Source organism: Orcinus orca, chromosome 6 (genome assembly GCF_937001465.1).
Source record: "Orcinus orca chromosome 6, mOrcOrc1.1, whole genome shotgun sequence".
NCBI lineage: Eukaryota > Metazoa > Chordata > Mammalia > Artiodactyla > Delphinidae > Orcinus > Orcinus orca.
The window spans coordinates 56,712,204-56,738,989 of NC_064564.1; the positions used below are offsets into that span (position 1 = coordinate 56,712,204).

Here is a 26,786-nt window from a genome sequence, read left to right on the forward strand (position 1 = left end):
GTGTTCTGCCTGTGTTTTCCTCTAAGAGTTTTATAGTGTCTGGCCTTACATTTGGGTCTTTAATCCATTTTGAGTTTATTTTTGTGTATGGTGTTAGGAAGTGTTCTAATTTCATTCTTTTACTGTAGCTGTCCAGTTTTCCCGGCACTACGTATTGAAGAGGCTGCCTTTTATTGGCATATAGTTGCTTGTAATAATCTCTCATGATCCTTTGCATTTCTGCAGTATCAGTTGTTACTTCTCCTTTTTCATTTCTAATTCTATTGATTTGCGTCTTCTCCCTTCTTTTCTTATGACTCTGGCTAATGGTTTATCAATTTTGTTTATCTTCTCAAAGAACCAGCTTTTAGTGTTATTGATCTTTGCTATCGTTTCCTTCATTTCTTTTTCATTGATTTCTGATCTGATCTTTATGATTTCTTTCCTTCTGCTAACTTTGGGGTTTTTTTTTTGTTCTTTCTCTCATTGCTTTTGGTGTAAGGTTAGGTTGTTTATTTGAGATGTTTCTTGTTTCTTGAGGGAGTATTGTATTGCTAAAAACTTCCCTGTTAGAACTGCTTTTGCTCATCACATAGGTTTTGGGTTGTCATGTTTTCATTTTCATTTGTTTCTAGGCATTTTTTGATTTCCTCTTTGATTTCTGCAGTGATCTCTTGGTTATCTAGTAGCGTATTGTTTAGCCTTGTTTAGCCTCCATGTGTTTGTATTTTTTACAGATTTTTTTCCTGTAATTGATATCTAGTCTCACAGAGTTGTGGTCAGAAAAGATACTTGATACGATTTCAATTTTCTTAAATTTACCAAGGCTTGATTTGTGACCCAAGATATATCTATCCTGGAGAATGTTCCATGAGCACTTGAGAAGAAAGTGTCATCTGCTGTTTTTGGATGGAATGTCCTATAAAAATCAACTAAGTCCATCTTGTTTAACGTATCATTTAAAGCTTGTGTTTCCTTATTTAGTTTCATTTTGGATGATCTGTCCACTGGTGAAAGTGGGGTGTTAAAGTCCCCTACTATGATTTTGTTACTGTCGATTTCCCCTTTTATGGCTGTTAGCATTTGCCTTATGTATTGATGTGCTCCTTTGTTGGGTGCATAAATATTTACAATTGTTATATCTTCTTCTTGGATTGATCCCTTGATCATTATGTAGTGTCCTTCTTTACTTCTTGTAATAGTCTTTGTTTTAAAGTCTATTTTGTCTGATACAAGAATTGCTACTCCAGCTTTCTTTTGATTTCCATTTGCATGGAATATCTTTTTCCATCCCCTCACTTTCAGTCAGTATGTGTCCCTAGGTCTGAAGTGGTCTCTTGTAGACAGCATATACACAGGCCTTCTTTTTGTATCCATTCAGCCAGTCTGTATCTTTTTGTTGGAGCATTTATTCCATTTACATTTAAGGTGGTTATCGATACATACGTTCCTATTACCATTTTCTTAATTGTTTTGGGTTTGTTATTGTAAGTCTTTTCCTTCTCTTGTGTTTCCTGCCTAGAGAAGTTTCTTTAGCATTTGTTGTAAAGCTGGTTTGGTGGTGCTGAATTCTCTTAGCTTTTGCTTGTCTGTAAAGGTTTTAATTTCTCCGAACCTGAATGAGATCCTTGCTGGGTAGAGTAATCTTGGTTGTAGCTTTTTCTCTTTCATCACTTTAAAAATGTCCTGCCACTCCCTTCTGGCTTGCAGAATTTCTGCTGAAAGATCAGCTGTTAACCTTATGGGGATTCCCTTGTATGTTATTTGTTGCTTTTCTCTTGCTGCTTTTATTATTTCTTCTTTGTATTTAATTTTTGATAGTTTGATTAATATGTCTCTTGACATGTTTCTCCTTGGATTTATCCTGTATGGGACTCTCTGCTTCCTGAACTTGATTGACTATTTCCTTCCCATATTAGGGAAGTTTTCAACTATAATCTCTTCAAATATTTTCTCATACAGTCTCTTTTTCTCTTCTTCTTCTGGGACCCCTATCATTCGAATGTTGGTGTGTTTAATGTTGTCCCAGTGGTCTCTGAGACTGTCCTCAATTCTTTTAATTCTTTTTTCTTTATTCTGCTCTGCAGTAGTTATTTCCACTATTTTATCTTCCAGGTCACTTATCCGTTCTTCTGCCTCAGTTATTCTGCTATTAATTCCTTCTAGAGAATTTTTAAGTTCATTTATTGTGTTTTTCATCCCTGTTTGTTTGCTCATTAGTTCTTCTAGGCCCTTGTTAAAAGTTTCTTGTATTTTCTCCATTCTATTTCCAAGATTTTGGATCATCTTTACTATCATTATTCTGAATTCTTTTTCAGGTAGACTGCCTATTTCCTCTTCATTTTTTTGGTCTGGTGGGTTTTTACCTTGCTCCTTCATCTGCTGTGTGTTTCTCTGTCTTCTCATTTTGCTTAACTTACTGTGTTTGGGGTCTCCTTTTTGCAGGCTGCAGGTTCGTAGTTCCTGTTGCTTTTGGTGTCTGCCCCCAGTGACTAAGGTTGGTTCAGTGGGTTGTGTAGGCTTCCTGGTGGAGGGGACTGGTGCCTATGTTCTGGTGGATGAGGCTGGATCTTGTCTTTCTGGTGGGCAGGACTGTGTCTGGTGGTGTGTTTTGGGGTGTCTGTGACCTTATTATGATTTTATGCAGCCTCTCTGCTAGTGGGTGGGGTTGTGTTCCTGTCTTGCTAGTTGTTTGGCATAGGGTGTCCAGCACTGTAGGTTGCTGGTCGTTGAGTGGAGCTGGGTCTTAGCGTTGAGATGGAGATATCTGGGAGAGCTTTCGCTGTTTGATATTATGTGGGGCCTGGAGGTCTCTGGTGGACCAGTGTCCTGAACTTGGCTCTCCCACCTCAGATGCTAAGGGTGGCAGCCGGCCAGGGTACCCAGATCCTGTCAGCCACATGGCCAGGTACGTGGGGAGGTTCTTGCCTTTTGGGAAGTCTGAAGTCTTCTCCCAGTGTCCAGTAGCTGTTCTGTAGGAGTTGTTCCACATGTGGATGTAGTGTGATGTATTTGTCGGGAGGAAGGTGATCTGCATGTCTTACTCCTCCACCATCTTGAAGGTGCCCCCTCTGGCTGGTGGGCGGCTGCAGCCAGCCGTCTCCAGGTGGCAGTGAAGTCGGGCAGCTGTTCTTGCTGGCTCCGGCAGACCTCTGCATTCAGTTTAAACTCAACATGTTCACAAGACATTTAGCATATTTCCCTGAAAATTTGCATGAAACCACTGTAACTAGAATCTTTGAAGTCATCCCTACCCCCTTTCTCTCGCGTATCTGCATAACCAGTTGGTCAGCTAATCTTAATAAATCTACTTGAGAAATTTCTCTCATCTGTCTCTACTTCCCCACCCCACCATCATTGCTTTAGTCTCAGCCTTCATCCTTTTTGGACTAGATTATCCTCCACATCTGTCATATGGTCTCTTAAGAATAGACGAGATTAGCCACATCCTTTTTTTTTTTTTTTTTTTTTCCTGTACGCAGGCCTTTCACTGTTGTGGCCACTCCCGTTGCAGAGCACAGGCTCTGGACGCGCAGGCTCAGTGGCCATGGCTCACGGGCCCAGCCGCTCCGCGGCATGTGGAATCTTCCCGGACCGGGGCACGAACCCGTGTCCCCTGCATCGGCAGGCGGACTCCCAACCACTGCGCCACCAGGGAAGCCCAGCCACATCCTTTTAATTGAGGACAGTTAAAACTCATTGTTGCAGTAGCAGTATGTTTAGTAGAGGACATCTAGTGTCCATTTTTTCCCAGCTCTCCCTCTTCTGATGTGTGGCAGCTTTAGCTCATTCAGACTGTGGACTGGCACTCAGCTATAGAATCACCTGCTCCAGGAATCATCCTCTGATGCTCCTATTCCATACCTGTTTCCCCAGGCTTGACCATCTGGTCCTTCTATACAATCTGATATGAAATTACTATAATGTGAGGCCATTATTTTATTGGATCAACTGTGAGCTCATTTATGACAGGGATCCTGATTTATTCATCTCTCTGTCTTCAGATCTTGGTATCTGACTCAGAGTAGAACCTCCAGAAATGTGTGTTGGTTCCAGAACAAACTCTGGTTCTTTGAACTTTTATTGAAATGAGGGGGAAATAAGAAGACCCAGACATGTGGCAGGGACTGGGGAAGGAGTAAGACGCGGAAGTAATAAGTGTAAAGCTTTAGTTTTAGGAGTTTTCAGGAATTAGTTGTGTGCATAACAAAAAAACAAATATTTTGTATGCGTGTGCGCTGTTAAGAATTACTGTGTTGTAAAACCCTGATATCATCACTGAAGCTCCAGTTTTTAAGGGACTCAAATGATCAGCTGGTCTGTTTGATGACTGCATCTTCAGTGTGGATGAGTATCCAGTCATGTCTTACAAATATAAATGTATTTAAAATATTCAACAAAATCTGTAACTTTCAGCTGTTCAACTACAAGTACAGATGAAATGGTTACTTGATGGGAGCTTTTGTGATCAGAAGGTTCCCCAGTCACTGATGATGATTAAACTCAGGCCCAGGATTGTTTTGGCCATACTGTGAGAACACCTCCTTTCATAGGGGCAGAAATCAAAGATCTCAGGTGAGAATCTATTTAAAACAGGAAGGAAGTTACACAAGTGGAGATGCTTCTTACTTCTTCTCATCTTTTCCATCTAGATACTCCTACTGAGAGATCTACCTGCACATCAACAAGATATTAGCAAGAACCCCCCTCTCTTTCTACCTTGGTTGCCATGACTGTCATCAAATAAAGCCTCACCTACTCAATTTGCTTTTGAAAAATATTTTATTAGGTTATTACAGAATTGTTTGTATCACTGCCCAAGTGCTTATCAACAGAAGACTGGTTTAAAAAACTATATCTATACGATGAAATACTATCAAACAAACCAACCAAAAATATCAGTAAATCCATGGAAAATATTCTGTATCTTAACTGTGGTGGTGCTTTGACAGGTATATAAGATTGTCAAAACTCATCAAATTATATACTTAAACTGAATGTAGTTCATTGTATGTAAAGTAGTCCTGACCAGAAAAAGGAAAAAAAAGAAAAATGTTTTCTTCTTTATTCCTCTCAGTAGCGGGCTTTATAGAATTTATACCTTAGATTTTAACCCGGGGGAGAGTAACGTTAGCAGTAAAATGGAGAGCGAAACCTAAGGATAGAAGAGAAATGGAGAAAGAGGACTAAGAAACAGGAAGAAAGGAGCAGATGCCACAAAGGCCTGGGGGCAAAGTGGGAGGAAGGAGTGCAACATGACCAGAGGAGAGAACAGGCACCCAGAGTGGGCATTTATCAGAAGTCAGACCGGAAAGGGGAGTGGGCAAAACTAGCATTGGAAATAACTCCTGGGGGTGAGAAATAGCACTGGATCATCTCAAAGGAAGATGCAAAAGAAGGAATCAGGCAGAAAGCAAAGCTCAGTGCAGAGAAGGGATCAAGAACCCAGGTCTACAAGGAAGGCAGATAGTAGCCAGTGGAGTATCATATTGTGAGCTGGATTCTGAGGGTCAAGTTTAGTGGTTGTCATTTTATATACTGATTTATTACTTTATGTTCCAGTTCCCTGCAGATCTGTCTGTGGGTGCTTGTGGCCGTAAGTAGACTGGATGCATGTAGGGGAAGGCAACAAGCAAGAGCCCAGTGCCTGGTATGGGCCCTAGTTTTCCACTTTGTGGGAATGGGTATTTAATTAGGTCTTTTTTACAACCAAATTTCAGTAAAAACGAGAAGACTTTATTTCTCTATGGAGTTTGTTAAAATAGGATCTTTCTCGCCTGCAGAACACAGACACAATAATTATTTGGACATGCATAAATACGTAAAGACACATCAACTTAAGCGATCAGAAAGCATGTTGAAAAATGTGCCCACCATGAATTACTACTGGGGTATAGAAAAGCATGCTTGTACATTCTTTTTGCACAAAGAACGCACTGGAGAATAAATTAGCATAGAAAATGGTCTCTTTGAAGGCACAATAACTATTGTTTCCTTATTAAATCTAGTTTTTCAATTAAATGGAGCTTCACTGATCCACACCATGGCTGGGATGTCCCATAGAGAATTTCTGAACTTTAGAGATTAGCAAAAAACTGTAACTGGAAAAAAATCATGACACAGATTCCAGGAACTGGAGAAATGACTGTCATTGTGTTCCTTTGTTTTGATTACTGAGTTTAGTTTCTAATTATTGAAATGCTTCATAATGGAATAGTAAATATGCTGTATGCTTTTGTAAAAGTAATGAAGGACGGAGACGGAATTAATTTATTGAGCACCTACTACCAGGTACTCACTGTGCTATCAGCTATCTCATTTGATCCTGACAGCACTTCACTATAATAGTCATCCTTATTATTCCCAGTGTAAAGAGAGAAAACCTGAGCCCCAAAAGGGTTAAATTATTTGCCACAGGCAGCAAAGTTTGTAGGTGGCTGAGCTGATGTTCCAGTCTTTTTCGTATCATAGCAAAAGCTTAACCATGTTTTAGTTTTTGCTTTGTATGTTAACTTAAAAAAGAAATTCTCTTCATTTTCAAATTGGTTATTGTGAACACCATTATCTTAGAAAAAATTGGCATTGCTGATCTGTACTTCAGTGACAATATTAAAATAAATCAAAACCAGAGTCAGAATACTTTCATGCATCAGGCTGTGCAACGACTCATGATGCCAAGCAAATGTACCATTTCAAGAGAGAGTAATTGCCTTCTCCCAGGCAATCATGGATTATTGTTAAAAAAAAATAAATGTGATGGTAAAAAGCTGTTTGGCAAAGTCTCCTTTCCCTCTTGCAAGATCCAAACCTATGAATGTTTGAGAAAATTCTTAACATCACAAACAGGGCATGTTGACTCATTCAGTGAGGAAACACCTATAAAGTGCCTCCTACCTACAAAATACCGTGCCAGATGTGGTGGAGCTATAGAAATGAACAGAATATTTGTTGAGCACATAATATATGCCAGACATTTAATCTTCATAGTGATATTTGATCCTCATAAAATTCTGTGAGGTTGTTGATATTATGCTTAATTTACAGATAGGAAAATTGACACTCAAAAAAGTTGAGTGACCTGTTCAAGGTCAGTAACAGCTACCAAGTGGTTTACCCAGGACTTTAACCGTCTGTTCACTGCCAAATTCCATGTGGTTTGCACTATACTATGATCCTCCTTGTGGAACTTTCAGTCTAGGAGAGATTTACATGTAAACTACTAACTAATAATACAAGACAGTGAAATAATGATGTTTATCAAGGGATAACCAAAATTCAGGAAAAATTAATTCCAACTGAGAAATTGGAGAACGTTTCAAGAAGAACCTTCAAGGGTAAGAAAGACTCAGGTTGCTGGAGAGAGCAGGAGAAAACCATTCCAGACTGAAGGAACAACAGGATTCAGAGCATAGAGGCATGTTTGAGGAGTAGGTCTGGGTCCACTGAGTGCAATCAGGATGCTGGATTAATGTTGAAAGGTCATAAAAGATAAAGTTGATATAAAGAGTGTGTTTAAACTGTGAGGGGTCTTGAATACCATGCTAAGGAGTTTGAATAATTCTATCCCTCCTGGGGGGTTAAGATTTTCTTTTTAACTTTCTTTTTTAAAAAATTTTATTGAAGTATGGTTGACTTACAGTGTGTTAGTTTCAGGGGTACAGCACAGTGATTCAGTTATTCATATATATGTGTGTGTATATATATATATATTCTTTTTCAGATTCTTTTCCCTTAGAGGTTATTGCAAAATAGTGAGTGTAGTTCCCTGTGTGATACAGTAGGTCCTTGTTGGTTATCTATTTTATATATAGTAGTGTGTATGTGTTAATCCCAGCCTCCTAATTTATCCCTCCCCTGCCTTTCCCCTTTGGTAACCATAAATTTGTTTTCTATGTCTGTGGGTCTATTTCTGTTTTGTCGATAACTTCATTTGTATCTTTTTATAGATTTTTGAGGAAGTGAATAACCTGATTTGACTTGTATTTTTTAAAAGATAACACCAGAGGTATGAAAAGTCAAAATGAGTTATTGGAGTTAGGGCTGATGGAAAGCCGTTGTGATGATGTAAGGAAACTATGAAAACTGGAGCAAAGTCAGGAACAGTGGGAATGACAGCTGTGGGACTAGGGTGTGGTTACTGTTTAGAAAATTTTGTAAGTACAAACTCCGGGACTTGGTGATGTGTTATATGTGGGTAGAGAAAGAGGAACCATAAGTAATGTCGAGGTTTCCAGGATCTATGACTGAGTGGAAAGAGGAAGAGAAAGCCCAGGTTGCTGGTAAAGGGAGGTGTAGAAGTAAAACCAGGAACATATTTTGTGTATTTTATGCCTATTCTATAGCACTCATGACTGCATTAACTATAATTGTGATAATCATATTCTTAAGTTAGAATGAAAAATGGGTGGAGAATGTTCCATTTTTCACGTTCCTACTAACTCCCCAATCTTTTCACTGGAAGTGTTTTACAAAATGGCAGGTTTTGAAAATCATACCTGTGACTGGATGACAGTGGGGTGGCTTTCTTTGGTGTCTTTTTGGTATTTCAAATTAATGGTAAAGATAATTTCTTTCCAGGTGGTGACAATCCACATCACTCCAGTCGATGACCAGCTTCCAAAAGAGGTTCCTGGAGTTTCTCGACATTTGGTTGTTAAGGAAACGGAGGTGGCCTGTATCACTAAGAAACATCTGCATTTTGTAGATACCGAATCATATGACAGGGAGCTGCTCTACACAGTAACCACTCCTCCGTTTTTCTCCTCTAGCCGCAGGTACCTCTCTGAAGAGTCATCACCTGGGCTATTAGTTGAGGGTTGCGTTCTAGGATTGAGTTGAAGGTGTCAATGTGTACTACTGTGGTTCACTTGCTTGGCTGGTCACACGTGAACTTATATTCAATTCAGCATTTATTCTGATCTCAAACTTGTCTCATACCTCCCTTCAAAAGCTATATTAATTTGTAAGTGGCCTGCAGCCTGTAGTGTCTTCAGCTTAGGGAGGCTTAAAACAGTCTTTAATCCCTTTTTCTAAAGAGAATACTTTTTTTCTCTTTAGTAAAATGTACTGAGTCTTCATTGTTTTATTTTTAGATATTGCAGCCCACAAAAGTGGTCATATTCTCTGATTCCAATCCAGGAAATATCATGAATATACCTTAGGTTTGTATTATCTACCAAAGGATAGGGAGGACACGTTTTTAGGATGAGTATCTAACTACATCTTATTGTAGTTAGATTCCCTTTCATCATGTCAGAGCAGAAATTCTGTACATACTTTCTGCAGTCATGATGAAAATGGCATTCATGATACTAGACTTAAGGCTAGAACCTCCCCCCGCCTTGATATAAAGAGAGAATATAAAGATGGAACATTTGATTTCTTCCTACAGTGAATACTTTTAGCTTCAGAAAATTTGGTTGTGGGCTACTATTTGATTTAATTTTTCTTACTGGGAAAGTTAGCTGATGTGTTCTCTTGTATTTTTGTTTAGACACTTGGATGCTGGGAAATTATTCATGGTAGACAGCATACCAAGGCTAACCAAAAACCCTGCAGCTCCAGGGTTGAAGTCATTCACTCAGGTATGATGCTATGCTCGTGTTGACAAACATGACGGAAGTGTCCTCTGAGAAGGTACGGTGCTCCTAACGTTGCACTTGAGAGTATTGGCCTTTGACATCTGTCACAAGCAACAAATACTTGATGTCTATATTCTTTCTGCTTGCACATTTCCATTAAGCAAGTGACATGTAACATTTGAAAATGCTTGATCAAGCTGGATATGATTGTAAAATCTCGTTATAATTCAACACAGTCTTTTGCATCAATTTAGGTCCCTGGCTTAGGGCTCTGATTTAGGGACCTGGTGCATATGTTTTTACTCCATCAAAGTCAGTTCGTCCAATATCCTACCATCTTAGTTTCCTAGGGCTGCTATAGCCCAGTACCACAAACTAGGTGGCTTAAAAGAACAGAGATGTATTGTCTTACAGTTCTGAAACTAGAGGCTAGAAGGCTAGAAGTCTGAAACCAAGGTCTCAGGGGGGCCACCATCCTCCAAAACCCTGTTTGGTCGGGGGGCAGTGGGGTCTTACCTTACCTCTTTCCATTGTCTAGTGGTTTGCTGGCAATCTGACATTCCTTGACTGGTAGATCATCACTCCACTCTCTGCCTCTGTCACGCCATGGCTGTGTTCTCCCTGAGTCTCTCTCTTCTTATAAGGAACAAGTTATATTGGATTAAGGGCCCACCCTACTCCAGTATGGCCTTACCTTAACTAATTACATCTGCAACAACCTTGTTTCCAAGTAAGGTCACATGCTGAGGTACTGGGGGTTAGGACTTCAACGTGTCTTTTTTTGTGGGGGACATAAGTCAGCGCATGCTATCTACTGCTTTCCAAAATCCTTCATTAGCCCTCTCCCTGCTCCTGTGGCCTCTGCTCTGCAGACCTGACTAGAGGCCCAGTAATGATGAGTGATTAGGCAGCAGCTACCCCTGAGCTGCTGAATCTCTCTGTAGTTAGAGGTTGTATTAAATGAGTATGTCAACCTATGTGCTAAGTACTATTATTTTTTTCATTTTGTAGGTAAGGAAACAGAGACCTCACAAGTTTAAGTAGCTTGACTGGTATCACACAGCTACTTTGTGGCGCAGCTGGGTTAAAATGCAAGTCTCCTGTCTTTCACAGAGTTGCCTGGCTTCAAGCACTTGACGTAGTCACTTAATTTCTTTGTTCTTTTCCCTCCTGCTTTTAGAAAATGCGATTTGTAAGATAGAGCTTTTTATGATCTTCAAATTGATGATGGTGGCATTTACAATGTTCCCTATCAGTGAATGAGACGGGTATCTTAGACTTAGGTCTCTAAATGTCTCTCATCCTGGGAAATTGGCACCCACATGTCCGTCTTCATTTGCTTTGCAGCATGCTGTGAACTATATGAAAGTGGCCTACATGCCACCCATGCAAGATATAGGCCCCCACCCCCGACACGTCCAGTTTGCCTTTTCCGTCAGTAACCAGCACGGCGGCACTTTGTTCGGGATCTGCTTTAACATCACGATTCTTCCGGTGGACAATCAGGTCCCTGAGGTAGGCGTAATGCTTGATGTGAAGGATGAAAAGGCGGGGAAGACCTAAGGGAAGAAAGATTTTGAAAGCCTTACTCAAAATGCTAACTTCTCTTTAGGCTCTTTCAAAGAACTTTTTTATTTTCCAGCTACAGTGTAGGAAAAGAAAGCATGGGGAGGGGGAGTCCTTCACCTCCTATGGGACTTTCTATCTAAAAGATGAGATTTTCTAGTTGCTGAATTTGGCATTATTTTCAAAGCTTTATCAAAATCTCTTTCCTTTCTGCTGAGTTTCATGTGTTGATCAGGTGAAGGGGATTAAATTAGGAGTCTCTTAGCAACCAGATAGGCTTATTTGCTCTCTCCGCAGGCCAGCTATGCTGTTCTGTCATCTAAATAAGCTCTTTAATTTTCTAAAATGAATTAAGATGGACCCTTGCATCCTATGCTGTTCCACTCCCCAATGTTTGTGTAAGCTTTAAAGCACTTGGGTCTCTCATTATAAATCAAATTACAAAGGCGATGCTACCTTGTGCATCTTATCTGCGAGGCTGGGATTCATGGTGAGAATTTGTTCCCTACCTGCTCCCTCCCCATCAGAGCACTAGAGTTAATGAGGGTGGCTATTCCTAGGTTTGCTTTTTCCCTCAAAAGCGGAAAGTGTGATTACCCATTCATTAGGAACCAGAGGGGACTAGAACTCACATGTGTCTCATCCCTAAGGAAAGAGGCCACCTTCCCAGGCAGCCACCTGGAATATGGCCAGGAAAGCACGGATGCTCCTTTTCCTTTGCTCTCCTCACCATCTCTAAGCTGCCCAAAGTTGTGGAGCAGAGGTCTCACCCTGCAGGACCAAGGGGCTTACCCAAACCACACAACTGTTTTGATGAGTCTAGATAATATTTGAAAATAATGAGTTGCCAACGCTTAAACATCAGGAGGTTTTGTATCAGGTTTGGATTTCTGGCTTCTCTTGAAAATTTGGAAGCTCTGGCAACACTGAGTCCACTTCCCTACCCCCACCCCACAGCAGCTGAACAGGGCACATTCCCCAGTCACCCAAGTCCCCACCCAACTCAAGACACCCATTTACATCACTGGCTTGACCCCGCCAGCCTCTGAGCTTGCAATATTTGGTAGAAGATGGGCCCAAGAGCTCACAAAAAAGGAATGTAAACTATGTTCTTTGCCTCCTTCCCTGTCAGGGACCAGATCATGTTCCCTGTATAAAAAATAGTTTAGAATGTCTCTTAATTTTTTTATTTTTTTTTGCGGTACGCGGGCCTCTCACTGTTGTGGCCTGTCCCGTTGTGGAGCACAGGCTCCGGATGCGCAGGCTCAGCGGCCATGGCTCACGGGCCCAGCCGCTCCACGGCATGTGGGATCTTCCCGGACCGGGGCACGAACCCGTATCCCCTGCATCGGCAGGCAGACTCTCAACCACTGCGCCACCAGGGAAGCCCAGGAATGTCTCTTAATTTGATTAGATGTTATTCAGACCATCCTTTTCTATGTATGAGATACGTGCCCTGAAATAGCCCAGCATCTAAAGAAGCTAATGTGTGTTATAGAACAATCACAGAGAAACAGTTTTTTATGCCAAGCTGTCCAGCCTCTTGCTAGAGAAAGATGATCTGTGGTAAAAACCAGAAAGGGTGAAGTGAATAGTTACCTCCATCATTTGAAGGTAAATGGAATAGTTACGAGGACTTGGGGCTCAGGAGGCTTAGTGGCTTCTGTCTTTTTTCTACAGTGGATGGGACAAATGAAATAGTACTGTAGAGAACTGAGAGTAGTAGAAATAAAATTAAATGAGTGGCTTCAGTGAACCTAGTCATGGGAGTGGTTCCCTGGTGTGAAAATCCACAGTTATCGCTGGGCTAAGTGATAACCGTTAGGGGATCTTGACACCATGCTGGCCTGAAGTTCCAGAAATCCAAGCACTGGGTTCAGGCAGGGACTAGAAAGTGAATAATTAATGGGGGGGGCAAATTAGCTTTTAGTTTTTTAAAGTTGTCCTGAAATACATATATATTTAAAAATCGTCTAATGAGGCAAAGTATATTCCTTGAAACTTAGCATCTTGGGATATTAATCGATGCAACTCAGGACAAAATGAGGTTGGCGGACATGGACCATGTTTCAGTGGTAATAATCCTCTTTAAATAAGAACTCCATTTATTTCTTTTTCCTACAAACAGTGAAAATGTAGGTTTGGCAAAATCAGAGTAAGGCACTTAGGAAGGGTGCGGGTGAGTGGCTGTAGGGAGAAAAGGCTCTTACTTTATGTCGTCCTTTGCTGGCAGAAGTAGTTTATTACAGAATACAAGGCAGCTGTCCCAGGGAGCATGGTCTCATCATTTCCATGATCCAAGGAACTGCCCTTGGGGCGGCTGTGCCCTGGTGGGTGGGAGGATGGAGCAGGGCTCTGGGTGGAGGCTGTGATTTCTTGCTCACTTCCCTTTCCTCTGCTCATTTCTCGGGCCTCCGTCCTCTTTACCAGCTCTTGCCTTAGGGAGTGCTCTCCTTTCTAGGAGTGGCAGCTGCTCTGAAGAGAGTAGCTGCTTCCTCGGAGAACCCTGTGTCCTCACGTTAGCAGAGCGCTCACCCCAGATCGTGTGTGAGGAGCCTTCAGAGCCCATGACTTGGTAGCCCAACTGTATCTCCCTGTTTTTGCTTCTGTGTAGTAATACAAATTTGAGAAAATGATAGGTTGAACAAAGTTAGTAGATTTTCCTACTGTAGGGTCTCAGAGTGCTGGATACACTTACGAACCTTATAAACTTCCAAGGTGAAGATACCGTATGTGACTATTTTCTAGATGTGTTTGACCATGGAACACTTCTTGCCAACTCCCAATGTGATGATAAAACAGCCCAAGCCCTTCTAACTTGCTTTTTACTTTCAAGTAAATTTTTATTGAGCGGTGAGTTTTTCTGTTAGAGAAAATTATCTTTATGGCTTTAATATTTAAGTCTAATGCTTGAATAAATCTATTTCCTATGAAATCTTCAATTTCTAGTCTTTCATTTCCCTGTTCTACTTCCATATCTAAAACACTCACTACCCTGATGCTTAAAAGCTCCAGTCAATTTCCCAAGTCTTTAAGAATCTTTAGGGTGTAAAAAGGGATGGATTCTTTCTCTAGGGGAATTTGATGTAGGTTTTGTTCATTTTGTAGATTAAGGTACATATGTGCCGAGCAATGGTAGGTGTGGACACGATGAGGAATGTTATTATTTTCTCAGTTTAGCACCAGTGATGGTAAATCTGACTGCTGCTTCTACTCTACAGGGTCTGAGATCAGTGAAATGCAGATGCTTTCAGTTTTCTAGATCTGCCTTGTTTCTTTGTGTCCATCAATGTTTAGAATTGGAAGCATTTAGTAAAAGATACTTTTCAGCCAGGATGTTCAGCTATGAACTTGTTCCCTTGAGCACATTCTTGAAAGTTTGATTGACATGTGAAAATGGTGCTGGAAGTTTTCTGTTGGTTTCATGAGCTCTGTCTTCAGGTACACCTCATGGAAAAAGGCTTTAAATGTTTCCTTCCTTCTTTCTAGGTATTTACCAACCCTCTGAGAGTGGCTGAGGGGAGTCAGTGTGTCATCAGCACAGAGCATGTCCTGGTTTCTGACGTGGACACCAAACTGGACAACATCCACCTCTCCCTGCAGAGACAGCCTCAGCACGGAAGGGTGGAGCTGAATGGATTTCCTCTAAACACAGGGGCCATATTTTCTTGGGGAGACCTCCAGGCCTTAAAAGTTAGGTCAGAACATTTCCTGGCTTCTTTGTTTTACGTGCTTTGGCTCCCATCTGAATCAATTGTGAGGCAGTGTAAGAAGTTTGTCCAATTCTTTCAGGGGTAGCAACATGCCACCTAATACTTTTCCAGGGTCAGTTGAAAATTAGAAATGACAATCCTTTAGTTTCCCCCTAAGGCATTTTCTTTCCCTCTGGCTTGCTGTACTGGTAGGAATGACATTATGAATATTTGAGCAACAAAAACTCGATTAGCATGAATATTAAATTTGCTGCAACTGCATGTATCACAAGGGGTAACAATCAAACTAGATGAATAGAGTCTGAGATAATCTATAAGGCTAATCTACATAATTGAACTTGGTTTTAAGAAAAGCCAATTTCTTAACCCTGGCAACTCTGGGATAGAATTCTGTTGATCGAAGTCCTTAGTGTGAATTTTTAATCCATTTTGCTGGGGAGGGGATTTGAGGGCAAATACGTAGGGTAGGTTGGGTAGGTAGGACATGGAATAGTACTTGGGTCTCTTCCAGTCAGGGGTGGAGTAATCCCTGTCTCATGGTCCTACAGTAGTTCCCCTCACCTTGAGGACTTTCATTTCTTCTACCTAATGCAGTTATGTAAGAAACTTTTTCTTTAAAATCTAGTAAAACATCTTCTTTGTAAAACAATGCAAGGTACTCAAAAGCAGTGGTCAGGTAGACAAACATACTGGTTAATTTCTCACTTGTACAAGTTCAAGTTATAAATGGGAATTTTGTCCTTTTTGATAAAGTGTAGTAGAAGGTATTAGGCATCAAATGCTTAGTTCTACATTTAGAAATTGATGGGGAAGGAGAATTTGTGTACAGGAAGATCATTTTCATCCAACAGTTTAGTTACACTGCTTTATTTTACAGTTTCCAATATCTTAACCTCTTTTCACTACTCTTATCCTCATTAAAATTTCCTTTTTTCCCCAAGATCTCAGCTCTTTCCTACCTGTTAGAAAGAGGGCTCTGTTTAGATAGTTCTTACTAGGGAATGAACGATGGATAGAAAAAAAAAAGTACCAGTGTTTGCCAGCACGTATATTTCAAGCATTCTTCTAGAGACTTGCAATTACGGTTTTTTTCATTAAACTTCACAGCAATCAAACCTGACAAGGTAGATGGTTCTATTCTCATATTATAGTTGAAATAACGAAGACACGAAGAGGTTAAGGTCACTTAGCTAGTGTGTGCAGGACTCTGGTTTTGAAAGAAGTTCTGTTTGATTCCATAGCCGTGCATTTGGATGTGTACTCCTAGACCTGTTTGGCCCTTTTAGAGGCATTAGCATGGTAAGTATATTTGAATTAGCACATTATCACATACCAATCTATTTTTGATGGAGATATCAGGGAGTATGACAAAATAAAGCATAGGAGGCAGTGTTGGGAGGGAAATTGGGAGTAGGAGGTGGGCTTTCTCCACCACTGGAATCGAATCCCTAGCCAGTGTATGGGTGAGTCTCGTCCTGAGTAAAACACCTTTTAGCCCTGGAATTCTTTCATATGTAAACGTTACATATGTTCAATGTACAATACAATTTTTAAAGCAACTTTTTTTTTTTTTTTGCGGTACGCAGGCCTCTCACTGCTGTGGCCTCTCCCATTGCGGAGCACAGGCTCCGGACGCGCAGGCTCAGCGGCCATGGCTCACGGGCCCAGCCGCTCCGTGGCATGTGGGATCCTCCCGGATCGGGGCACGAACCCGTGTCCCCTGCATTGGCAGGCGGACTCTCAACCACTGCGCCACCAGGGAAGCCCTAAAGCAACTTTTAATTTCATTTCCTAGAACTTATTTCCATAACTGAGTGTCTTGAATGGATCACTGATAAGCTAAAAATTTGACTCAGTTCAACAGTTATTTAGAACTTACTGTGTATCACTACAGTGGACTGAAGAGTAAATGGAAAGTCTAGAATTAGACAATTCCTTTAAGAAACTTGACTGAGAATTAAAAGGAAATAGGGTCAAGGCAAGACCAAGAAAAAATATATATATACATTTTTTGTAAGTTTATTTATTTATTTTTGGCTGCGTTGGGTCTTCACTGCTGCGTGTGGGCTTTCTCTAGTTGCGGCGAGAGGTGGCTTCTCTTGTGGAGCACGGGCTCTAGGCGCACGGGCTTCAGTAATTGTGGCACGTGGGCTTAGTAGTTGTGGCTTGCAGGCTCTAGAGCGCAGGCTCAATAGTTGTGGCACGTGGGCTTAGTTGCTCCATGGCACGTGGGATCTTCCCGGACCAGGGATTGAACCTGTGTCCCCTGCAATGGCAGGTGGATTTTTAACCACTGTTAACCACCAGGGAAGCCCCGAAAAAATACTTTTAAGTCTAGAGAAATTCAAGAATCTTTATAGGTTCAGAGGAAAAGAGTTAGTAAATAGCAAGGGGGAAGTGGCAGGAGAGAGGCAATGAATAATGCATAGATAAAGTTTTAGGGCAGAGCTGAATCAATCCAGAGCACAGGCAGAAGGAATAACCTTAAAAGTGGGGGAGGAGGGAGAATTACCAAAATCCACGTAGTGTCCCACTTTTACCTGTCACTGCTCAGTCTCAGTGTCCCCTTTGCCCCCAGCAGTGTTTTCGGTAAGTAGGCAGAGCTACACCCACTGGTTCCCATTTTTACAGTGACAATTTGAAGAGCTGCTTTTTGATTTGGGGACAAGTTATGAATGCATAAACACATTTTTCCAGGGTGGAGCAATTTTACATTTAAGGATACTTGAGTACAGTAGTTACATATGTGACTTCATGATTATGCTGGGGGTTTGGTTATTTATTTATTTGTTGAACATATGGCCAAAACCATGGGAAAGTTCTTGTGACAGGAATCTCAGTGCACTCTGACAGTGGCCTTGAGAGGTTAGTGACAGCTATCATCCCCACAGGTATCAGCATGATGGATCTGAGATACTTCAGGATGACATACTACTGGAGGTCACAGATGGCATAAATGCAGCAGAATGTGTGCTATACATTGAGGTACGTAGTAAGTTTCCTCCATGGTTCATATAGAAACAAACCTTCTAGTCTGGAAGCCTCTTGGGGTCTCTGATAGAAATTGAAGCACATGGACTTCAAAGCAAGAAGGTGTCTGCTTACATCTTTGATTATGTCAGGACAGGCAATAGAGAGCAAAGTTATATTGGTGAAATGGACATATGAGTTTCTTGTGCCAATCGATTTAAAGGTAGAACTACTCTGACCTCAAACCCAGAGACTTAATTTAAAAAGCAGTCATTTCCATGTATAAATTATTTCTAATATTTTTGATCTGTCATGCCCAGAAATATTTATTTAGCAGTTGGACAGGTTAGGCTAACATCGCTGGGCTTTTCCCTGTTGTGTGCAAGGAGCCGTATCTATATGTGCGATGTGACCCTTTGTGAATTCCTGTACTATATACCCCTGGCCTGTTTGAGATGATTATTTTCCCTCTTTTGAAAAATGAAGGAAAATCTGCACATAAAGGTTGAGTATATGCTCAAAGCCCTGATGGGAACCCCCGAGTTTCTCTGTTGGGTGACCATCCACGTCCACAAGCATAACTCATGGGATTTGCAGGTATTTATAGTTAGTGACAAAGGAGGGTCAGCAGAAGACTTATCACACTTCCTGAAGATCCACTAATTATTCTTACCGTACCAAATTCTATTTCTGTTTCAATTTTGTCAGTTCTTTGTAGTATGAAATTATTATTAATGGTCATAATAATGTGTTTGTAAGATATTTTACAGTTAATAATTAAGAATGATCACATCATTCTAGTGTTTTAAGAAGTACACAGAAAAGAAATTATCCCCGTCCTATAGCAAAGGTCTGAGAAGGTTCAATGACTTGTCCAAAGCCATTAACTTGACCATGTAGACCTGGGCTGGCATCTCCACTCTGGTACTCAGGCCAGTGTTCTTTCCTCCTCACCACTGCCCAGATCTAAATTAACAGGTGATTGTAATTACCATGCTCGCTAACATTTCCTGAGCACTTATCCATGCCAGTCACAGTGCATAGCCACTTCTTTTCATTTTTTCCACTTAGTTCTAATGATGGTCTTGTATCTAGATGAAAAGCAGTACGTTATTTCAGCTTCAAAAAGGAGAGTTTTCTTTATTGGCAGACTTTTACATATAAAGAAAGCTTTTCTGAGTTAATTTTTTTTCCTGAAAAGCAAATTTATGGTGAAAACCCCAACTCTGTCTTCTGTCCATGGCCATCTTCTCATTAATGACCCTAAGCAGTGAATTTGGGGAAAAGAATTTGTGTATTATTACTTTTGAGACAAAAGGGCATAGCCTTTGGAAACCAATCAGAGCTTCAGGAAAGTTTTAGACAATTATGTGTGATTTTTTTTCATTCAGGAGGAATGTTTTTAATTCTATTGCCTTTGGACTTTTTATGCATTTGAAAGCTGAGGATATTTTGTGAACTGCTGCAAGGTGATGATCATGAATGTATTGGTGAGGTTGATCAGATGGGGTCAAGAACAATGATAAAGAAGGTCTTCACTGAATCTACGCAGAGGACTTGAACAAAGATATTGTTTCCTAATAAGCCAATAGAAAATGGAATAGAGTATTGCATACTTTTCTATCTTTAGTTAAATAAATAAACCTGGGTTTCCATCACCCCATCTCTCTACCTGTTAAAGGAAAGTGTCTTCATAATTTCATGTATATTTGTTGTCGAGTTGTTAGCCTGTTGAAACAGTAGGGTAACCAGGGCATATATACGTAGTTACATTCATTCATTCGTTTATTCCATAAATACTTAATAAGTGCCTGCTATATGCCATGTCCTATGCTAAATTCTTGGGCTGTGTTGATGAACAAGATAAATAAACTTCCTCTTCTTTTAGAGTTATGGGCAAGGGATGAAGGCAGGCTTTAAACAGATTATCACTGAAATAATCAGTTAAAATGTGGATGTGTTCTACAAGTGAACAGGGTACTAAAAGAGAGTAAACAAGGGAAGTTTCTAAGTGAGTCTGAGTTGTCAAGAAGTTTTCCTGGAGGAATCCATATGTAACCTGAAGGAGGAGGTAGCCAAGCAAAGAGCTACGGGAGAACATACCAGGCAAGGGACAGACAGAAGATGCAAAGACGGGGCAAAGGCCTGACATGTGTGGAACACAGTGTCTTGGGGGTAGAAATGGACAGGAGTGGCAAAGGAACCCCATAGCATGAGATGAAGCCGAAGACATACTAGGAGAAGCTCTGGGAAGCCATTGAAGGTTCCCACAGTTAGATGACTTGATGAAAGCCACGTTTGAAAAAGATCACATTGGCTAAAGCGTGGGGCAAGGAAATGTAGGGGTGACAGTATTCAGAGGCCAGACTTGATAAATAAATGTGCAGCACACACCGAGTTGTGGTCGTGAACTCAGAGGAGGACTGTCCTTCATTCCTGTTTAGAAGACATACTTTTTCACATTTCTACAAAATCTTTTAAAATTTGGACAGCCAGTGTGATCCCATGTTGCTTTTTTTTCCCTTTCTGCTTGGAAATTTTATTTTCATGACAGTCAGAGAAAAATGTTTTATCAAGTTGAAAACTGGCATTGATTTAATGGTTATGGGGTTTCAGATTTAACTCAAAATGTTTGAAGTGCAGCTGCTGCTTATTATAAGTCCAAAGAAACTTCCTGGGTGGCAGGAAGTTGAGAGTAGAGGAAAGCCTTGTAATCATCAAGTAATTTGAAATATAAATAACTTTGATGTGGTAAATGTAAATGCTCAGACCACAAGGACTAGATTTCCTGTAGAATATGGGTAAATTTAGCAAAGGAGGATAGGGGCTTGGGTGAAGGATGCTTTATATCACATTTAGATTTTGTCTGTCTTGAAACAAACGAGAGCTTTGAGCCCCAAACCATAACCATGCTCTCCCATCCCTACCTAAAATGTCTCTCATGTGGGTCATTTCTTGCAAGTTGGTTCATATGGGGAAAGTTAAAAGATACAGATGGCTTGGCCAAATGCCATGGCTATTGTTTCACGTGTCTGGAAGATTGAAAATGCCTGTCATTCCAGTTATGAGCTATGAGTTACCAGTTGGGCAATTTGTCATTGCTCTTTTTTCTTGAAAACATGCATTTTTTTTCCTGCTTAGGTGTTGCCTGTAAATGATGAGCCACCAGTCCTAAAGGCAGACCTCATTCCCATGATGTACTGCTCAGAGGGTGAAGAGGTGGTCATTACCTCTGAATACATTTTTGCTACTGATGTGGACAGTGATGATATGAAACTGATGTTCATGATTGTTCGAGAACCTCAGCATGGGACAGTGAGGAAAGCTGGGGTCACAGTGCGTCAGTTTTCTCAGGGAGATGTTACGGCAGGGGCTGTGACGTACAAACACACAGGTAAGTGACAGTACTGTGACTAGTCTGAGAGTGGGGATGCAGCAACATGACAGAGTCTTAGCCCACTCCTTGCTGTGGGCTCTGATAATCTAACAGTCTTAATGCTTCCTTCCATTAAAAGAGTGGGAGCCCATCTCCCATTTTCAAGTATGATCACCATATTCAGAAGTATTTCTTGATCTCAGTAATATAATGAATTTCACAGAGTTGAGAAAGATCAAGTGTTATTGCTGCTCTGCTCCTGATGCTTCCACATAGACCTTCAATTCACCCTGGCTTGTCCTCGTTCCTGTTTTGGTCAATATGAAGAAGATTATTTGACCATCTCAGCTTCTGGCTCCCTAAATCATAACAGAAATGCCTGAAGTAGGCTCCCTAAGATAATTATCTTATTAACTGTAAAAGTTTCCTGATTATCAGCTAGCTCCTAAGAAGAAACCGGTCTGACCTTTGATTTCTTGAAAAGCAAAGATTGTGTCTTACACTTGTGTAACTTGTCCACAGCACATGACAGTGGTGGACATAGATGAGAGATACAGTAAATGCTAGTTTATTAGCACTGTAGTTACATTTCTGGCAATGCATTATATTGTTATCCGGATGGCATTTGTTCCTTATGTAAAATGTTCATGTAAAGAAGATGTGAATTCAACATCTGATGTCTGTGAGGCACAGTAGTAGGCACTGTGGCTTTTCAAAGGAGTATAACCCAAACCCTACTATGAAGGACTTTTGATTTAAAGGAGTAAGACAAACACATTCCCACGTAAAGATGACAGCGTGACACATCTGCCCATCGCCACATCACCACCCCTCCCACATCTGATTTCTGGGTTGGGGCCACTTCCTCAGTAATAATACATCTACTTCCTCTACCTAAGTTTTATCACACTCCATTACAATTTCACGTTTACTCATCCATATGCCTCTCTAACCTGGAAATTCCATGGGGGAAGTGTGATTGGGTGTGGGAGGCCAGGTGAGTGATACAAGAAATAAGAGGTATCGGAATTCAAATCATTTTCTTATTTGAAGAGACAGAGAGAGAGAGAATACAAGCAGGGAGGTGGGAGGGAATTCAAGGAGGGGGATTGAGATAGCAAAGGATTCATTTGGACATGGGAGAAAACATTTTGAAATAATATTTTTATGGGTACTTTAAAAAACAGTGATTCATTGCGATACCAGTTCTTCATCACTCAACTAAACATCTTTTTTCTTTAAATGCTATCTCCTTATCTTCTTCTTTATGTTAAGTCTTAGGAAAGGTTTCATTGGCTCTTTCCTTGTCCTGAGGAGCTTAGCCCACTTGTTCGATGTCTCTCAATGTCTCTCAAGAGTTTACAGCTAGGTGCTTCTTTTTAATTTCCCCAGTAGTTCTCAGACTAGCAGAAAAGTGATCCAAAGACCAGTGATTGTTGACTTTAACATAATTTTAACATCTTTGGCAGGCTCACACAGCATAGATAAATTAGTGGTGAGATGAATCTGTCTTCTCTTCCTGCGCTTTGTTCCAGACGTTAAGCAACAGTTGTACATGTGTATAACTCTCTTCTAGTGTGGTGGCCATAGAAGAGAGTGTTGACACTTTTTTTTCATAAGACCTAGTGGGACACTGGGGCAAATTGTTTCAGATAGACTTTTTTGTTATGTTAATAAATTAACAGAGGGGCAGAGTCAAGATGGCATACTAGGAGGACGCTGAATTCGCGTCTCCTCACAAATAGGGCACCTACTAGGCACCAGTGGGACCACGGACACCTAAGGGGATGGGAGGAACCCTCAGTGACTGGGTAGGATGCGGGGTATGGGGGAAGTGAAGGGGGAGAAGAAGTGGAGGCGGGATGGGACTGGAGCCCCTGCTGAAGGGTGGCTGGGGGAGGGGAAGGGATCCCATGCCTGAAGGGGAAAATTGGGGGACCATTGGGAGGGCAGAGGATCAAAAGGGAGCGTGGCCAGGTTTCCCCTGCCCACATGGGCCCCCAGGAACCTGCTGAGATCTGGGGCCTGATCCTCTGACCACCTGAGGCCCCCTCCAGCTGCGCAGGTCCTGAGGGAGTGGGAGGGAGGGAAGGGAGAGCAAAAGTGGGACCGGCAGCCCTGAGGGGCAGCTGGGGGAGGGGAGGAGTTCCTACACCCAGCGGGACCCACCCACAGTTAGGGGTCCAGCGGCAACGGGGGAGACCCTGGGGGAGATGGTGGGGGAGGGGAATGGAGGAATGGAAGGGAATGGAGCCAGTGCTTTCCCTGTCCACTTAGGCACCGGGGAGCCTACTGGGCTCTTGGGCCTAATCCTCTGCCCTCAGAGCCTCCCTCCTGCTGCTCAGGGCCCAAGCCCCGCCTCTACACCCCCACCCAGGGCCCCACCTCTGCACTCGGAGACCCCCTCCAACGCGCTGGGTCTAAACTCCACCCACACACCCTGACCCAGGGCCTTACCTCCAAACTCCAGAACTCCACACTCCAGAGGCCCTCCTTTCCACGTGCTGCCTCTCCCCTTCCGAGCAGGTCCTAAGCAGAGGCCCTGCCCCATGCTTGAATGTCTCCCTGCCTAGGCCCTGCCCCTAGGGCCTTTTCTGGCTACGTGGGTCCTGAGCCTAGGCCCCACCCCACACTTAAACGTCACCCACCCACCCGCCTAGGTCCCACCCCACCCTAAACCACTCCCCTACCTAAGTTCCACCCCCACTTAAACTCCACCCCCATAGCCAAGGCTTTTTTTCTCTTTTAGATTGGGGTTCTGTTTTATGATGTTGATTCATTGTTGTTGATTCTTTTATATTTTTATTTTTCCTAATAAATCTTTTATTATTCTAATTTTATTTTATGCTTTATATTTTGTTATTGTTCTCTCCTTTTGGCTTGTTCCCCCCCCCACCTTCTTTTCTTTTTTCTGTTGTGGTTTTATTTTACCTTGTTGCAGGTGTTTTGATTATAGTTTTATTTTTCCTAATATATTTTTTATCATTCCAATTTTATTTTGTTTTTTATTCTTTGATATTGTACTGCTCCTTTTTTTTTTTTTTTTTTTTTTAACCATGCCATGAGGCTTGTGAGATTTTGGTTCCCAGGCTGGAGGCTGGGCCCGAGCTCCTGTGGTGGGAGCTCCGAGTACAAATTGCTGGACTAACAGAGAACCTCACACCCCAGTGAATATCAATCTGAGTGAGGCCTCCTGGAGGACCTCATCTGAGCACCAAGATCAAGCTCTATCTGCCTGCCTGCAAACTCCACTGCTGGACATCTCAGGCCAAACAACCAGTAAGACAGGAATAGAGCACCACCCATCAAAAAAAAAAAAAAAAAAAGACAAGAAGGAGACTACAAAATGATCAAGGGATCGATCCAATAAGAAGATATAACAATTGTAAATATTTATGAACCCAACATAGGAGCACCTCAGTACCTTAGGCAAATGCTAACAGCCATAGAAGGGGAAACTGACAGTAACACAATCATAGCAGGGGACTTTAACACCCCACTTTCACTAATGGACAGATCATCCAAAATGAAAATAAATAAGGAAACACAAGCTTTAAATGATATTAAACAAGATGGACTTAATTGATATTTATAGGACATTCCATCCCCAAACAACAGAATACACTTTCTTCTCAAGTGCTCATGGAATGTTCTCCAGGATAGACCATATCTTGGGTCACAAATCAAGCCTTGGTAAATTTAAGAAAATTGAAATCCTATCAAGTATCTTTTCTGCCTACAGTGCTCTGAGACTAGATATCAATTACAGGAAAAAATCTGTAAATAATACAAACGCATGGAGGCTAAACAATACACTACTAAATAACCAAGAGACCACTGAAGAATTCAAAGAGGAAATCAAAAAATACCTAGAAAAAATGACAATGAAAACACGAAGACCCAAAACCTATGGGATACAGCAAAAGCAGTTCTAAGAGGGAAGTTTATAGCAAAAAAATCCTACCTCAAGGAACAAGAAACATCTCAAATAAACAACCTAACCTTACACCTAAAGCAAACAGAGGAAGAAGAACAAAAAACTCCCCAAAGTTAGCACAAGGAAAGAAATCATAAAAATCAGATCAGAAATAAATGAAAAAGAAATGAAGGAAACAATATCAAACATCAATAAAACTAAAAGCTGGTTCTTTGAGAAGATAAACAAAATTGATAAACCACTAGCTAGACTCATCAAGAAAAAAAGGGAGGGGACTCAATAGAATTAGAAATGAAAAAGGAGAAGTGACAACTGACACTGCAGAAATACAAAAGAATCATGAGAGATTACTACAGGCAGCTATATGCCAATAAAATGGACAACCTGGAAGAAATGGACAAATTCATAGAAAAGCACAACCTTCCGAGACTGAACCAGGAAGAAATAGAAAATATAAACAGACCAGTCACAAGCACTGAAATTGAAACTGTGATTAAAAATCTTCCAAAAAACAAAAGCCCAGGACCAGGTGGCTTCACAGGCGATTTTTATCAAACATTTATAGAAGAGCTGACATCTATCCTTCTCAAACTCTTCTAAAGTATAGCAGAGGGAGGAACACTCCTAAACTCATTCTACGAGGCCACCATCACTCTGATACCAAAACCAGACAAAGATGTCACAAAAAAAGAAAACTACAGACCAATATCTCTGATGAACATAGATGCAAAAATCTGCAACAGAATGCTAGCAAACAGAATCCAGCAGCACATTAAAAGGATCATACACCATGATCAAGTGGAGTTTATCCCAGGAATGCAAGGATTCTTCATTATACACAAATCAATCAATGTGATACACCATATTAACAAATTGAAGGATAAAAGCCATATGATAATCCCAATAAATGCATAAAAAGCTTTTGACAGAATTCAACACCCATTTATGATAAAAACTCTCCAGAAAGTAGTCATAGAGGGAACCTACCTCAACATAATAAAGGCCATATATGACAAACCCACAGCCAACATCGTTCTCAGTGGTGAAAAACTGAAAAGATTTCCACTAAGATCAGGAACAAGACAAGGTTGCGCACTCTCACGACTATTATTCAACATAGTTTTGGTCACAGCAATAAGAGAAGAAAAAGAAATAAAAGGAATCCAAATTGGAAAGGAAGAAGTAAAACTGTCACTGTTTGCAGATGACATGATACTATACATAGAGGATCCTAAAGATGCTACTAGAAAACTACTAGAGCTAATCAATGAATTTGGTAAAGTAGCAGGATACAAAATTAATGCACAGAAATCTCTTGCATTCCTATAAACTAATGATGAAAAATCTGAAAGAGAAATTAAGGACACTCCCATTGACCATTACAACAAAAAGAATAAAATACCTAGGAATAAACCTACCTAAGGAGACAGAAGACCTGTATGCAGAAAACTATCAGACACTGATGAAAGAAATTAAAGATGATACAAACAGTGGAGAGATATACCATATTCTTGGATTGGAAGAATCAACATTGTGAAAATGACTCTATTACCCAAAGCAATCTACAGGATCAGTGCAATCCCTTTCAAACTACCAATGACATTTTTCACAGAACTAGAACAAAAATTTCACAATTTGTATGGAAACACAAAAGACCCCGAACA

The 26,786-nt window shown here is 41.0% G+C and overlaps 1 protein-coding gene across 1 annotated transcript in view; it reads left to right on the forward strand.

Annotated features, from left to right (window-relative positions):
• The window catches only part of FREM1 (FRAS1 related extracellular matrix 1), a 168,421-nt gene that overhangs the window by 60,351 nt on the left and 81,284 nt on the right, over window positions 1-26,786 (forward strand). The window contains exons 10-15 of the mRNA XM_033439762.2: window positions 8,557-8,753; window positions 9,473-9,563; window positions 10,908-11,075; window positions 14,616-14,824; window positions 17,731-17,824; window positions 20,951-21,203. Coding sequence (XP_033295653.1) covers window positions 8,557-8,753; window positions 9,473-9,563; window positions 10,908-11,075; window positions 14,616-14,824; window positions 17,731-17,824; window positions 20,951-21,203 — 1,012 coding nt within the window. The remainder of the gene's footprint in view (window positions 1-8,556; window positions 8,754-9,472; window positions 9,564-10,907; window positions 11,076-14,615; window positions 14,825-17,730; window positions 17,825-20,950; window positions 21,204-26,786) is intronic.